Raw genomic sequence first — 16797 nt, 5'->3', positions numbered from 1 at the left:
GGAAAAGCCCGTTTCAAATAAAGGCCCTGGCCACTATTTGAGGAAAAACGGTTGTTGTTTTCCTTCCTCCGTCCTCTAGGCGGCCACAAGGCTTGTAATAACCTTGATCTGACTATACAAATTAATCAAAACAGATAATTAGCTTACCCATCATCCAGCCAAGCAACCGCTCGCACAGTCAGGAAGCACGTTTCAGTGACGAGGTGAGGTTTCTGCGTTGTACTAAAAGACACATTAGCTGGTTTGGCTTCAAAAGGGATCGAACCCAACGCCCCCAGCTATAGGAGACAATCTCCCTAACAGCTAGTGATCTAGTCCAGTCACTCAGCCAATCAATTAATCATTCAGTCAATCATTCAGCCGGCCGTCCATCCAGCCACATTTACTCACAGTTGGTTTGTAAATGTGTCTAATTCCAGCCCGTCTAGCTTCGCTTTTATTCAATTATTTATGTTAACACGTTGTTCCAGTGAAGCCAGAGAATAAATCAAATCATGGGTAACCTTCCTGACGGAGGTGACAGCTTTTCTTAAGCCATGTTTTATACAGTAGGAAGTCAATGTCTATCAGTGTCAATCATAAACATAAAGACTCAGCAGGTGGCAGTTCTACGATGTCGTGGCCTTTTTTCAGTTTTTTTGATCACACACCGCGATATGTGATGAAAATAATTCTTTTTTTTGTTTTGTTTTATTTACATAAAAATTTAGTGAAAGACAAATTACTTTATACAATAAAGTATTTTAAGTAAATTTTTACTTGCTTTTCTCTTTTGTGTTTTGCCTTTGTGTCTGTTTCATTTGGGAAACCTCAACAATGAGTTGAAGTTTTTCTCTTTGTAGATTCTTTTGTACCTTGACGAAATGCACAGCTTCTTGCAGGCCTGTGCCTCTTTCCTGTACGTACATGTGAGGAATGTAAACAGACATCTACGGTATATAAAGTGGTCAGGGAGGGTGTCCTGTCCACAAGAGGCGTTTGTTCCATTACAGCAAATGCAGTGCGATTAGATGACAGTACAATGTTTTAATGTTGGTATTGATGCGGTGGGCCATCGCCTGCCAGGCTGTTAGCTGTTAGCTTGCCTGTGTTGATTTAGTCAACATGCTGCTGCCTTCTTGGTCATTATACTGCACCAGCAGCTCAAGAGGACACAGTAAGTTGGTTCAAAAATTGTGAAGTGAGAAGTTAGGCGTAAGAAAGTAAGATCTTTATTAATAGGTCTGTGTGAAACAGATGAACAACACGAGTCGACACATGTTAAAAATAAGACGCCACAGGCCACACATCAGTTAAAGTCTTGCAGAAATCTCCTTTCACAATTAGACAAGTGTCTGACGAAGGAGGAAGTAAGCGGGTACTCTTCAACAAGTCAAAGTTTCTCTTCAACAAGGTTCCTCTTCGTCTCTATTACACCAGGAAGTTCCACTTCTCTTTTCTCTTCTGTTTTTGCATTTTGCCCTCTTTTTTTTTTTTTTTTCAGCTCCATTTCCAAGCAGGAAAAGCCTCTTACAGCCAGCCAGACGACTAATAAGGAGCGGCTCCTGTCAGCCAATCCCCCTTAATGCCTCAGCACACTGCATTATGGTCAAAATAACCCCCCAACACACACACACACACACACACACACACACGCTCATACCCTCAAACACTCCTGAAAAGGCTAGGAAAGGAGAGCGAGAGAGAAAGACGTCTGAAATCCCTCAGTTCCAAAAAGAGACACCGTCATTCCTCTTCTCCTCAGCAGAAAATGATTGATATGCATGAGTGTAAACAAACGCACCCCCAGCCAACTGGAACAGCGTTACTCAGAGAGGAGGTAGAGAGGAATGTACTAACACCTCTGTCTGTCTTTAAAAAAGTGTCGGTGTAGAAAAGAAGAGAAGTGAGGGGGGGGGGGGGGGGAGGTGGTGGAGAGTAGCAGAGAAACACACCACATCATCATGATTAACACACGCTTACACTCATGCTAACATACACACGCTCATTATTCAGCACTTAGCCAGTAAAAGGCTAAATCCCCTCAGTATCGCAGCGTCTGTCTTTTACAAACTGCTTATATTCAGTTTGACCTTAAACAGCCGCTGACTCCAACCAATATATGAAAAGGACTATTAAGTTATTTTTTGAGCTAAAACGTAAGCAAATAATAATAAAAATAGCATTAATATAGTCAATATGTGGTAGCAAACATTTACTAAATGGTTTATATCACGCTATAATGTAGTTGTAAGCAGATATAAGGAAGCTATACATGTTTACTAATGTACAGTATTTATAATTTCTCCTTTGAATATTTTTGTAATATTTTAACAGTGTTTTACCATATTGTCATTCATTATCTGTTTATACAGCAGCCTCCGCTTGCGGATGTTCGTAGGAGGAGTTATAGTTGTTAACAAATGCATTAATAAAAAATGCTTACAGCTACATTATAGTGTGTTATATACTGCTTTTAAATGCTACATGGGTGGGTTCAAGTAACACGTTTTAAATAATGTACAGTGGCACCTGCAGTGGAAATGGATAAAAGAAACATCCATGTTTGGACTGTATAAAACCAGGGTTAGGGAAAGGGGAAATTTGAATATATCATCTAGAACGGAAACAATAAGTTCATTAATAAACTATGTTGATAAATAATCAATCGTTTTTGCTCATTTTATAAGCAGAAATGACAAAAGATCTCACACTGAATCTTCTCAAACGTGAATATTTGTTGGTTTTCCTAGTCTGGTGTGACAGCAAACTGGAGACGTTTGAGTTTGGAACAGCTGGCTACACAAAACAGAGAACATTTTGAGTGACATCTTGAGCTTTGGGAAACAGTTTGGGACATTTTCTCGCTCTTCTTAGACCAAATGAATCATTAATTCTCCAAGAAAACAATCTGCAGATTAATCCATGGTGAAAACAATCGTTAGTTAAAGCCCTCATTGTTCAACTAAACAACTTTTAAGACAATTTCTCTGACATCTTTGACAATAAAACTGTGGGGATTCATGCTCAGTAACAGGACTGTGGATAAAAATCCAACCGCAGCTCCACACAAAGACGATACACTGGTTTGAAATCCGTTGACCTGTTATGTCTTTTGAATTATCCATACTTGCATCCAGCTTACTCCCTCCTCCTCCTTCCAACGGGGGGGAAAGAGTATCATAAATATGCATGTATATCTGTTCATCCACTCTGCGGATGAGAGGAGAGAGGGAAAATTGTGTCAGTGAGCCTTCAACAATTGGTGCTCTGATCGTCTGCTTAAAAATTCATGAGTGTCTTTAAGCTGCCCAGACTCTGATCCAAGCGTTCCAATAAATTTAACACAGACCGCGCTACAATACCAGCTCGTACACTGATTGTATAAAACATTAGGGAGCAGCTCTGTCTACTGTACAGAGCGTACAGGTGTATTCAGGTGAGAGCTCTCACTCCTCATTGACTTTATCTGTTAGCCATGAGGGGAATGTGGATACAGAGGGACTAACAGAACCAGCTTACTTCATTAGAACTGATTAGGGGGGATTACAGGGGGTCTGTGTCTGACGAGCTTCCCAGACTGACAATCTGGCATTCGCATCCACCTCCCAATTCAGGGGCCGCATCCTTCGGAGGCTGCATTTGAAGACCGACTGCGTCACAGCGGGGCGGCTAGGTCGTCCCATTTCGAAGGCACCTTCAAATGCAGCTGAAAAAACCTTCTGGGCCACAAAGGATCCAACAGGTGGGTCCTTTGTGGCCAAACCTATCCCAAGATTCATTGTGCGCCAGTAGGGCAGCACAATTAATCGATATATAATCGAAATCACAATATGGCCAAGTGCAATGTACAATTTAAGTGCAATTTAGTCCCACCCCCCCAAACGTCGCGTTGCTACAGAGACGCCCCACGGTCTACAAACCATGTTCTCCGTGCATCTTTGTTTTGTATCACGAGACTAAAGAGGTGATTTGCATGTACTCCCCGCGATGACTGTTGTTCTTAGTAACTCCACCATGACTGTTTTGAACCAGTAAATATGTTGAATGTTGTCCCCCCTGTTGTGTATAATGAGTATTTCTTGTTTTCCCCTTTCAAATTTAATTTCCCAGGGGAAAGCAAACGCTATTGTACTACTGCACCGGTGATGTATTGCAGTTACACAATTACTGTAAGCAGCATGACACCACAGAGCTTTCTATATCTGACATATCTCTTTCCTTTAGGCTGTTTTCAGCTGCTGACCAGCTGCTGCACATTGTTTATATAAAAACAACCTCAGACTCAGATCTCAGAGTTAACGATTTGCCTGTGAAATCTGATAAGGGCCACACCTCAGATCTCATCTCAAACATGCCTTTCACCTGTAAACCTTCATTTGCATAGCTTCATTTAAAAGACAAATTTTAATGTTGATGCCTACATTTTTAGAGCGAAACGATCAAAGCTTTTGGCATGAAGAAAGAACACTTGTGAAATCTTTTCTTGGTGGACTCAAAGTTCAGCATCAATAAGCAGCAGTTAAGACTCTTATTGTTAAAAATATGCCTTGGACCTTCAATGCCTTATTCTTCAAAGTATTGGAAGTCACACAATTTACAAGGTTTTACTTTTAGCGCCAGAAAACTTTTATTGCTCCACTTATTTACACCATATTTTACACTTTTCCTGTGTTTTATTTTGAAGTGTTGATCCATAAAAAGATATATTTGTGGATTTAAGAAACAAAAACCATTGCAATGTATTTTTTATATCTCCTCTCTCAGGCTTCTCTCTGGAGCTCTAGTAACAACAGGTCGGTGAGCCAATCAGAAGAGAGGAGGCTCTGAGCCTCTCTTCTGATTGGATGACTATTTTCTGAGAGATGAAATAAAAATATAACAGCTTTCAGGTAAAAACACTCATAGAAACAAAATCTTAAAAAGTTTGGATGGTGGGTCCAGGGGGCGGGGCTTGGGGCATGGCTGAGAGCGGTGACTGCTTCGTTGTGACATCACAAAGTCACAGGAAGTCCTGACGGCTGGTTTTAAGACTCAGTTTCTGAATACAGGTTGTGTGCATTTCTCTGTGGACTGAGGCTTTGATACTTTCACAGTATTAATATAGAAGCTAGACCTGATCTATAATCACACTACACATGGACAGAGACCTTTAGACTATTTGGGAGCTTTAACATGCGTCTGCACCAATATGTCTTCTGCTTTTTCATGTATGTCAAGTCATGACACACCTTTGATTTTGGCTCAAAAAAACTGCCCTATTTTTCTTTCTCTTCCCCCTTATCTCCATCTTTTTGTACCACCCCCCCCCCCCCCCCCCCCCCCCCCCCCTGTATTCTCCCCTCTGTATTTTGTCCTAATTGAAGGCTGAATAGCGAGTTTTATATTCAGGCAGCATCAGATGATGAAAGGCCTTTGATCACTGTTTACCCCTGCAGGTGGTGCTTAGCGGTAGCAACACGAGCTACATTTATATCTTCTTCTGCTTCTCCTCTCCTCTTGCTATTCATGCCGTCTTTCTTCCATACTGTATATTGTCTCTCTAAAAAGCCATGAAACGCAGAGGTACACTGGACTGTTACTGTGATCTGTTGTTTGTGAAGTGTGCTGTAAACAGTGGAGGAATAATGTTACGACATCCCGTCCCGTGGCAGTTCTGTTTCTGCAGCATTTCTCACGACGACAGCGGCGGTGGTGAAATCTCACCACATGATAAGCCGGGTGACGAAACAAAGCGTTTGTTTCTTTTCTTCTCTTGGGCAAACACGTCCATGTTGGCATCTTTAGCAGCACAGTTGGAGGTCGGGGGCAGCTGGTTGGTTTGCCAGGTGGAGGTTTGAGTTTGTTATTATTAAAGTTTGTCATGTGTGATTCAGAATGTTCCGAGGTTGAATCGTGAGAGTGCTCTCATATCTGGGGTTCAAAGAAGAAGCCGGGGACAGTGTTTGACAGTGGGACAAACAAACAAACAAACAAACAATCATAGGCAGCAAACATGAGCTCTCAAAGCCTTTAAGTGGATCCAGGTTCTGGAAAACTGGATGGGAAACTCAAAGCAGAGGACGAAGATGACGAGAGGAAGACGACAAGATGAAAATGAAAAACATTTTGAGTCTTACGACAGCAGGCAAGGCGGAGCTCTTTACACTGCTTCTATAACGCCAAATTGTTGTTCAAAGACAAATTAACACATGTAGACTTTGTGGAATTTTACTGTGTGATTATATAATGTTATGTTTAAACACAATTTATGGTTTCCAAATCTATGCTCACAAACAATAAAATAAGTTATTGAGGGTTTTGTTTTACATGTGCAAATAGTTTTAAGTATTTAATGACTCAATTTCAGTTCTCCACTTGTTGGGTGCATTCATTTTTTAAAATATACTGTATAATTTAAGATGTTTGTACAAAAGTGTGGTAATGGATAAAATAACCAGACAAGACTGCATGTTTTTTTTTTTGCTAATTCAGAAAATTCAATACTTTAAAGATCAAAATGTGTCATCACATTGATCCAAACTTCATTTAAATATCCTAAATTGCGATAAATCAGTGCTTCTTATTGATTCGCAACAGGAGCTAAAAGCGAGTCATTGATCAATCAAATAGCCAGTCGACAGAATATCAATCGGCAACTATCTTAATAATTGATTAAGCCATTTCCACTGGACTCTTCTTTTTCTCTATTTTCTGACATTTTACTGAAAAAAATTATCCATTAGATTAGAAAATACGTGCAGAAAATATATTCCTCAGTTGCACCTCGCCCACAATTTCCCAATACGATACACCCTGATTAGTAAAAATATAACTACCATGATATTTAATGTATATCGTCATATTTCCCACTACTCATTCAAGCTATGTTGCAGCTTTAAGATGCACGTTAATCTCAGTCAATTGCGGCATCAGGAAAAGGGATATTGATCAGGTATTGATTTCAGGTACATTAAGATGTCAGAAAGAGTGTTCAGGGAAGAAATAGTTTCCGTCTGAGTTCAGGTCAGAGTCCGTGTGTTGTTCTCAGTTTTAAGGGTCTGGGGTACTGTAGAGGTTTGGAGGGTTTTATGAGGTCTGGTACTGTAGCGGACTAACTACCTGGACAGATGGAGATGTAGAAATTAAAGTGTCTGGAAAAGCAATTGACTGACTCACTAACTGACTTACAGACTGAGTGTCTAGCTGGTTGACTAACCAGCTAACTGAAGTAATGTCTTCGAAACTAACAGGCATGCTGACTAACTGGTGGTCATGATACAAACACACACACACACACACACACACACAACACACACACACACACACACACACACACACACACTGCGTCTGTCTTTCTTACTGAGGAAGGACTGTCATGCACGCAGACGGGTGAGATGTCTAAGAATAGATAAAAGGAGGCCCAGTATTCTGGGAACGCACACACTCACACTCACACTCACACACACACACACACACACACACACACACACACACACAGACAAAGTGTGACGAATGTCTGGCAGATAAGTTACGCGTGCCTTACGCTGACATAAACACATAATACCACAACCCCCCCGCACACACACACACACTCCCTTTGATGTCCAGCAGCATCATTTCTCAGCTCTTTCATACTGCCACATATGGTAGTTCACTTCTTGGCATTGGCCACTTCAAAGCTATGTAAACTACCTTCTTACAAGCCATCTCCCTTGACCGACTAATGCCATTTCCTTTCACATGGCCGTGTCCATGAAGAGAAAACTTTACAGATTATACACAGCTTTATCCAGTAAGGTGAAAGGTCAAAACAACACCAAGACATGGCGTGTTAACCTACACCCACTGCGTGTCCGCACAATTGTCATGTCTGGTGAGGAAGTGTTAGAAAAAGACACAAACAGACACATAATTAAAAGGTACCAGACTGCATTTTTACAGTCCAGTCTCTAACATACAATTAACACACTGCTGAGGATTAAAAATACAATAAAACCATAGGCCTATTTCCATTGTGCAATAGAGAACATTAAAATCCCTTCACAGTCTTCTGGTACATTCACCATAGAGGCATAAAACAAAGCTTTTCCCCCATTAATATAAAACATTCATAGCGGTGGACATCACCAAACAGGGGAAGCAGTTACATGAGCCAATGTTTTCTCTTTCCAAATGAAATTAATCCAACCAGGGATTCCATTGAAGCCTTTTACAGAACATGAGCGCTCAGTGAAATGACTGGGAAACGGCTGCAAAGAGTGACACAGGTGGAAAACGCTTTTGATGACCAGAAATAAAATCGTTTTGCAAAACGCTGCATCTCAAATACTGACTCCTGACTTGCACACAGTGACTGTCAACTAAGTCAAAATGTCTAAAGCATCTCCACACGTCAAATATGAACATCTTACTTTTTGCAAATACCCACATTTGACTGTATTTTCACATTTCCGCCAGCGTTTACTGCAATAAACTGTATATCTGCAGCTAAAGAATGATCAGCGCATCTTGAAACATCCAAAATGTCACATTCATTTCTCCTGTCTACTTCCAAAACTTGAATTCCTGCAGAATTCTTCATCTCACATCAGCCTTTAATAATAAACCAGAAAGGATTCTGATATGCACAATGTACCAAATGCACCAAAGCCACCAGTTTACTGCAGCATTTTCCACCGAGGCAACAGTTGTATCAGAACAAACTACTCCCGCAGTTAGAAAATTGAAGAGGGCGACCAGCTGCGGCACTCACCCATGATGCACACAATCTCCTGGAAACCTCACTTAATCGGAGATGGTTTCCCCAGGGAAAACACCAGGAGGAAGAAAGAGTCAGTAACTGATGGTACAATAAAAGTGAAGGAGTGGTGCCTCTCTGCCGGTGCATGTAAGTCAAGCGGGTGTTTAAAAGGACAATAGATTAACCATAAAGTAGTAAATAAGAGTAAAGAATCAACAGCACACATTATCATTTGTCAGATAGGTTGTAATGGGATTATAATGTATCATCTCTTTCTCCAATGAGATGAATTTCCTTCCCAAATGGGCCGGTTTATTGTGTTTTAATGTCTTTATGTGATGCATATTTAATCTGACTGTGGTGTTTATTACTGGCGAAATAAAACCCTTCATGTAAAGCTATAACATGAACCTTCTGTCTAAGTCTAATTGAAATTAATTTATTGAATATAGTCTTAATTTATACATCAGAGAATATGGATTTTATTTTGCCACATACTCGTCAAATTAAGGTAAATGCATAAAGATGGAGAGTGAAAACGAGCCGCGACAAGAAGATATATGACGTTATCACTGTGTACAAATGTTAATTCGCCATCCTGGCACTAAAGCTCTGATGCTATGGATGGATTTTGGCAGCTGGGGGATGCATAAACTGTTGCTCTGCTTTGCCACAGTGCCCCAAATCACACACAAACAAGTCAATCAGACACATACAAGTTAAAATGATTGATTTGATCTCCACATGCAGATCATTTCCAGTACGGAGGCTGACACACACACACACAGAAACAGCCACTGGGAGACTAGATAGATAGATAGATAGATAGATAGATAGATAGATAGATAGATAGCTAGATAGATAGATAGATAGATAGATAGATAGATAGATAGATAGATAGATGCCACACATCCCTGACAGTGACATCTGACAGCTAAAACTACTGTGTGAGTGTGTGTGCGCTTGGTCTATGGCCAGTTTTCACTATCAACAGCAGCTGCCAGTCGCACCAGGGTGTCAGGCTGCTGCTGGCATCCCCAAACACACACACACACACATAAACACACACACACACACAAATCCAGACACACACACACTGCCCAAAAAATCAATACTGTTTCTCCCCTACCCCCAAACACAACAGGGCTACAACACCACAGGGAAATGTGCTCACACACACACACACACACATTGTCGTGTATGCAAAATTGTTTTGATCCATCACTGACATGGGGGGGAAATGCTGCTGCTTTGTGTGTGTTTATCAGTGTCATGTTGAGGCTGTTAACAGCATGATGGTGACCATAACGTGGCTAGCCCGGACGAGCCAGAGCTGCCACACCAGAGCAGGTGTAGCTACATGACAATTTAGCTTTTAAAACTGGCAAAACACTATCTGATATAATCCCCCTCACTCTGCCTTGTGTTTGTGTTTACAAGCTTTAGCTAGCTTACGTGTAATTCTAACAATAGCATTAGCTTAAAGCACAAGAACAATTAAAACATATATGAAAATAAATATATGACATTTAAGCACAAACGGATAAATAAATGTAGCATATCGTGCTCTGGACAATATCCTGTCCCAGCATCCTCCCAGCTCTCCACTCACCGATACGAGGTCTGCTTTCTGAACGCCAGTCCTCTTAATTTCTCCTCCAGAGTCTCTTGCTCCATTTCGGGCAGGCTGCTGAACGTGTCGCTGCAGCAGCCCACGGCAGCTTCCTCCGAGCCGGCTCCGGACTCCGAGTCTCCCCCGTCGGCTCCCAGGGAGGCTAGGCGACCGCTGAAGCCCCCCGCCGCCGTGCTGGTGCGGTCCTTCGCTTGGGGGTCCATGCTGGTCGGTCCTCCCGTCGGTCTCGCCCCGCGCTGGACCCCCCCTCTCCCCCGGCTTGTGGAGGGGGGGGGAGACACAGATGCCGGTTTGCGGAGAGGAGAAGTGGAAGGTTGTTTAGGGGGGGGTGAGGGGTGGGGGTTAGCGAACAACACAACGTGATCGTTTCAGGCGGTTTGACCGTTGTGATTTCTGACCGTTGACCGCCTTTATATACTGCAGTCAGGTACGGCAGCACGCGCAGCCGCCTGAACAACAGACAGCGCTGCACTCACGAGCCTCTGACCAACTGGGAATGAGCTACGTCAAGCTTTTAACGTCAGTCAGGAAGTGTAGCGGCTTAAAACTTCAAAATAAAAGCCAACGTTTCCTAAAACTGCACGTTTTATTACAGCTGAGCAGAGGATTATTGGAGGATTGGTATAAAAGATGGCCTGAAAAATTGAGCTTATCCTTTTTCATGACATAAAAGCACTTACCTTTACATTTAGTTAGGCTATATAAACCTAAAGCATGATGATAAATATATTATTAGGGCTGCCAACTTTCTACTAAGAGAGTGAAGCTTGGCTGGGAAAAGGGAAACAGTGGTCTATATCTATGATTTTATTTTAAATTTAAATTTATATTTTATATTTATGATTCATGACATTTACTGTTTGCTGATTTTTCCTTCTTGCTTTGTTTAGCCTATTTAGTCTGTTAAGCACCACAACAGTAAGGGGAAATTCAAAATAAGTAGGTATGTGAAAAATCTACATACAAGCGTGTTTCCAATTCTAATTCTGAAACCTGTTATGAGGATCAGTATTTTCACTCAAAAAATAATCTGATGAATTAGAAAGCACTTATTTTCCACAGTCATCTGGGTTGTTTCATTTACACATAAAATTTGTTTCTACACATTCATAACATTCATTTTTTCACGGATTTATGAAGAGTAATCCACAACGGAAGTTTTGAGACCACAATTTGATCCCTCAAATAAGTAATTTAATTATGATTTGCAGTCTAAAATCAAATAGAAATAATTTTCTATAATGATGGAACAGCAAGTTATAAATGAAGAATATAAATTAGTAATCAGAACTGGTTTATTCGGATGGGTACACTGTCATTTTCATGTTTTATGAGTGAACAAACTGAGCATTTAACCTTGAACTATTACACCCTTGCTTTTATTTTTCAAAAAATATTTACCGGAAGTCGAGTATTTTAATCTTTGTGACATGACACAGATTTTAAAAACTGCATGGGCGCGAGCTGCCGTGAGGGCGGCGACAATAAACACGTTCAGTGTGTGCAGCACCACAAGTAACTGCATCATCTATCCATCCATCCATCCATCCATCCATCCATCCGGCCCAGGGGACGAGCAGCGTGGCATTGTGGGATACTCCCACTCCTCCTCCTTTCTGCAGCATCATCAGTCAGAAAGTAGGGCAGAGGGTGAGCGTGCACGCACGAAACACAAGCACACTGTCAGTATCTCACTCTCAGACTCTAATCACACACACACACACACACACACACACACACACACACACACACACACACACACACACACACACACATATACCATATAGTCCATATGCTGCATGTGTACTGTGTACTGTGTGTGTGTGTGTGTGTGTGTGTGTGTGTCAGATGTGTCATGACGGTAATGGTCTTTCATTTATGTCTTACTGTAATTTGCAGTCGCCTGTCAGACATCAGGCCACATCTGTCAGCCTCCTCTTTCACTTCACTGCGCCGGAGTATCAGCTTCATCAAGTCGTCAGTGACCTGGAGTGACCTTAAGTGACCTGTTTGACCGTCCTCCACTGTTTTTTTTCCCACATCTGTCTGCAGTTCCTGCCATAACTAACCATAAATAATCCAACCCACTGCATGTACATCCAATTACAGACTCATATGCCATATCTCCTGTTTGGTTGCATGTGACTTGACAAGACGCCAGACTGTGAACAGAGGGGGTCGGGGGTCAATTACCATCCCTACAATTAATAACCAACCTGCTGCACCAGCCTGGCAGAGATGACAGTGTGGCTCAGGTCAATTAACCAACCTACAAGACCAATTAACATGCAGTGTACGGCAATGCAGTTGTGCAAAATACTTCTCACAAACCTTTAAATGAAGAAAATTCTTTGATTTAACAAGTAGTATAGGCCTGAAAGGTAAAAGGTGAACGGTTAAAGGTTAAAAAGTCATGACTTTTTACAAATGTTTCTTTAAATACCTTCAATTTCATACAAAAACAGATTAAGTTGGTCCGCTCGTCCCCCACAGAGGACACTGAATAAAGGCTTCTCATTTCGGCAGGTAAAATCTGCAGGAGAACTTCTTTGAAAATAAACAAAAAATTTTAAAACTGTATTTCTAAGGTTCATATATTTAAAACTCTTTATTCAATAACAAGTATGACACTCAGTTGTTTATCCTCCGCAGCCTGAATGCTGAACGTCACCAATCCAATATGAGCGACTTGATTTGGTGAACTTTTAGATCCAGATTTTACTAATTGAATTAAAGAATCTTACATTATACATTTATTTTTTTACTATTAGACACCTACATTTTCTGTGTAAAACATATTTGAAGTTTCAAATATCCAACTGGCTTCAATCCCTTTTTAAAAACCTCCACTATATCTGTCAAAACAGCCGATGTAAAATCTCAAGGCGAGTGGTTTTCATCTTCTCTCTAACCGCAGGCTTTTTGGCAGCAGACGATGTTTTCAAACAAAGATCTTGGTTTGATAAATGAGCAAAAACAAAACTAGCTTGCTTACCGATCAGGTTTCTGTCGGCAGCAGACCCATCTGTCTGGGTTATTATGTCTGATTTCCAAGGAAATACCCAGAAGAAATGAACAGTGTTTTATGAAATTCCACTATTAGTACTGCAGCCAAATGCAGAGATGAAAACACAGATACTAAGTTCAGGTTAGAGGAAAAAAACAAAAAAAAACCTGGAGGAATGATGGTCAAGAAAAAAAGTGTTATTTTGAATTTGATGAGACCAGGCTGTTAAAAAAACAATCCAGAAACTTTCCCTCCAAGAGAAGGATCTTTCATTTATAATTAACATTGTGTGTCTGAGAACTCCTGCAACCCTGAACCATCAGATCACAGCTCCTTCGTCTATTCATTCACTCTCTGTTTCATCACACGTTTTTTTTGGGAAAGTCTTGCTCAGTTATTTATATGGATTTCATGACAAACACGATGCACCATAACTGGAGCGGTGCTGGGATTCATTGTTGCTGCGTTACTACGAGACCGGACTGTTGTGAAGCTGCGGGACTGTGTATTGTCTTGGGACTGTCAGAGCGATTCGCACTACTTGTTATGAGGCGCTGCTGCGGATCTATTTTAGGAGCCTTGTCATTTTAGAGGAGATAGAAGCTCCTGTACACACCAGCGTGTTAACCATGAGACTCCTTTCTGTCCTAATGGAGTTTGGCCTTAACGTGATTTAAAGTTGTAAAAGAAAAAAAAAAAAAATGCTTTGAAGCTTGCAACAAATTACGATCCTTAACTGAAAGATGCATTTTAGCTTTTGTATGTACTTTTATTTATACTTTTTTGACCCAGCAGATCAAGTTGTTTATCTACAATAATCAAAAACCCATTAAAAAAACAATTATGTGGAGAGAGATTTAGAAAAACATGTTGTTGTACATGGATTTCTAATTGGACGATAAAAACAAACATTAACATAAGCATTAACTTAATTACGAAAACAGACTAAATTATTGAGTATTTCATTAATGAGATTTAAAAGTACAAGAAAAGAACAATTATGAAGAATTTACAAGTAAATGTATTAAAAGGGATTTATCAAAGTATTAAAACACCTTATCTAAACTTTTTTTCTAAATTTAGTTTGTAAATTTGGCCATTTATTTTCTATCTTTATATTTTTATTTTTGAATTATGTATTTAAGGACTGTTTTATGTTGTTTATTTATAAACCCATTTTTTAATTTGACCTATTTATTAATGGATGAATATATTTATTTGTAAATAATTTCCATAATTCTTCTTTTTATTGCCAATTTGAATATCAATTAAGGAAATTATTAGTAATTATGTATTTATGGATTAATTAATTCATTTGTAAAAGCTTTTATTCATTCCTGTTTTTAGCGTCCAATTAGATTAAATTAAATGTTTTATAACTTTTATAACTGGTACATGTGGTCCTCCATATGAATCCAGAACTTACAAAAAGTACATATTGTTTTACATTGTTTGTACCGTGGCCAAAACAGTGGTTCATGATGTGAACCCTGGTATTTCCGTGGTAAAACTAGAAACACAACCCATTATCATCACAATACCACAGTTTATTTTAGTAAGAGAGGCAGAGTAAGTCAACCGCACGACACCCAGAAGAAAACTGTCATGAACAGACCACACGCAGAAACAGGAAGTATGCTTTTACTAAGGAAAATACTTTATTCATTTGAATGCAAAAAGACAGAAAGCCAGAAAGTCAGGCCGCCTTTACACAGAAGCAACATCGAAATGAAATCTGACTCTGGAAAAATGCTCTCCACTGGCTGCTTTAGTCTCAGACTTCACTAGAAGAGAATTGTTCATGGAAATTTCAAAATAAAATCAAATATCTTGCGTTTCCTATGATCTCTCTTGTAGAATTGTTAGACTCTGCAGTGAGGAATATGTCGGTTCCTCGACACTAAGATACCATAATAATGATAAAGTTTATTTTACCATAGAGAAAAGGCAGATCTGACAGTAATATAGCCACTGATCTACAAAGAACTAGACATACAAATCTTGTGTTCTCGTCTCTAAACTGGGCTGGGATCAGTTTTGTTGGCAGATTCACCCTCACACTTTGTTGAATTTCTGGGCTTCTGAATTTTCATAAAATGGGGCGACTGTTCGTATTTACAACATGGAAAGTGAACTGGCCTCGTGTCTAGTTTGGTCTGTAACACACATAAACGAACATGATTCCAATAAAGCTCAGAAATGTATCTGTAATGAACACTTAAGACTTTCAAAGCCGTGACTCTGTAAATCATCAAACTCAAAACCCAACCAAACCCTGCGGCCTCTTTACGTTCATAATTTATCAACAACACAGCATCCAAAATAGACTGGGAATGAATTATGAATTTATTTATAAACTACAGATCCCAGACACATTTAGACTTCCTTATTTATTAACAACACATATTTACAAAAATAGATACTTTTTTTTTTTTTTTTAATTTCTGGGAAGAAATTATTTTTTTGGCAAATGCTGAAAAAGTAGCAGATAAAGACTTTGACAGTGGAAGTGTGCAAAGTGAGGAATAAAAGGTCAGAAAGAGTTAGTGCAGGAGGTGAAATCTGTGGCTCCGTCACGCATTCAGACACTTCTTATTTAAAGGAATAGTTCCGACATATTGGGAAACTCTCACTTGCTTTGTTACAACAAGTGTAATGTCTGTTTAGTGAATTTACAAGACTGGAAGCAGCTAGATTTTTCTCAGCTTTGGACAGAGCTAGCTGCTAGCGGCTAGCTGCTAGCGGCTTGCTGCTAGCTGCTAGCGGCCTGCTGCTAGCGGCCAGCTGCTAGCGGCTAGCTGCTAGCGGCTAGCTGCAGCTTCATATTCATGATTCAGACATGAGAGCAAATAAGCAAATTTTTCCAAAAAGAGTTGAACAATTCCTTAAAGCAAAGGAAACATCGTGGGATGCATGATAGTTATTTTGACGTGCTGTTTTGCTACTTGGCTGCTCTCATCCAACATCTGTAAGAGCAACCTGAAAAATGTGGTTCCTTAAGATGCGTTTAATGACCAAAATTCAAATTATTTTGCAGAAGAAAAAAAAAAAAAAGGCTCAAATTTTGATTTGACTCCTCAGAAGTCGTTAGCATGGTCCGCACGTGTCAAAGGAAAAGAATAAAGACTTACTGAAGCTGCCGACTGATAAGCCCCCACGTAAACGTCCCAAATAAAATGTCTACAGGTGTCTTTATATAAATGAAATGACATTTGGTCTTTCAACTGCATTAAACATCTCAAAATATTTAGAAACTTCTCAGATTTTTTCCACATAAGCGCATGAACCCAGAGCTAAGCCCTCGAGTCAGACAAAGACATATGAACAATACATAAAAGAGTACAATAAAATAAAATCACAAAATACAGTATGAACACGAAAAAAAAGTATCAAAATGTGATGTATGCATTAATGGAATTGAATATAAACATTTAATAATAAAAAGAAATACAACTA

The 16797-nt window shown here is 39.9% G+C and overlaps 2 protein-coding genes across 8 annotated transcripts in view; both read right to left on the bottom strand.

Annotated features, from left to right (window-relative positions):
• dgki (diacylglycerol kinase, iota) overlaps nucleotides 1-10809 on the bottom strand; it is a 73300-nt gene extending 62491 nt beyond the window's left edge. For all 6 annotated transcript variants that reach the window (XM_056367742.1, XM_056367745.1, XM_056367746.1 and 3 more), the window contains exon 1: nucleotides 10314-10809. In XM_056367742.1, the coding sequence (XP_056223717.1) occupies nucleotides 10314-10537 (224 nt within the window). In that variant the 5' untranslated portion in view covers nucleotides 10538-10809. The remainder of the gene's footprint in view (nucleotides 1-10313) is intronic.
• Nucleotides 10810-14975: 4166 nt separating this feature from the next.
• The window catches only part of creb3l2 (cAMP responsive element binding protein 3-like 2), a 33401-nt gene continuing 31579 nt past the window's right edge, over nucleotides 14976-16797 (bottom strand). For both annotated transcript variants that reach the window (XM_056367878.1, XM_056367879.1), the window contains exon 12: nucleotides 14976-16797. This exon is cut by the window's right edge and continues 587 nt beyond it. The gene's annotated coding sequence lies outside the window, so the exon portion shown is untranslated.

The sequence above is a fragment of the Seriola aureovittata genome, chromosome 22, assembly GCF_021018895.1.
Source record: "Seriola aureovittata isolate HTS-2021-v1 ecotype China chromosome 22, ASM2101889v1, whole genome shotgun sequence".
In the NCBI taxonomy this organism is placed as follows: domain Eukaryota; kingdom Metazoa; phylum Chordata; class Actinopteri; order Carangiformes; family Carangidae; genus Seriola; species Seriola aureovittata.
The sequence above is the reverse complement of the archived record's forward strand: the minus strand, read 5'-3'. Positions and strand labels throughout refer to the sequence as shown.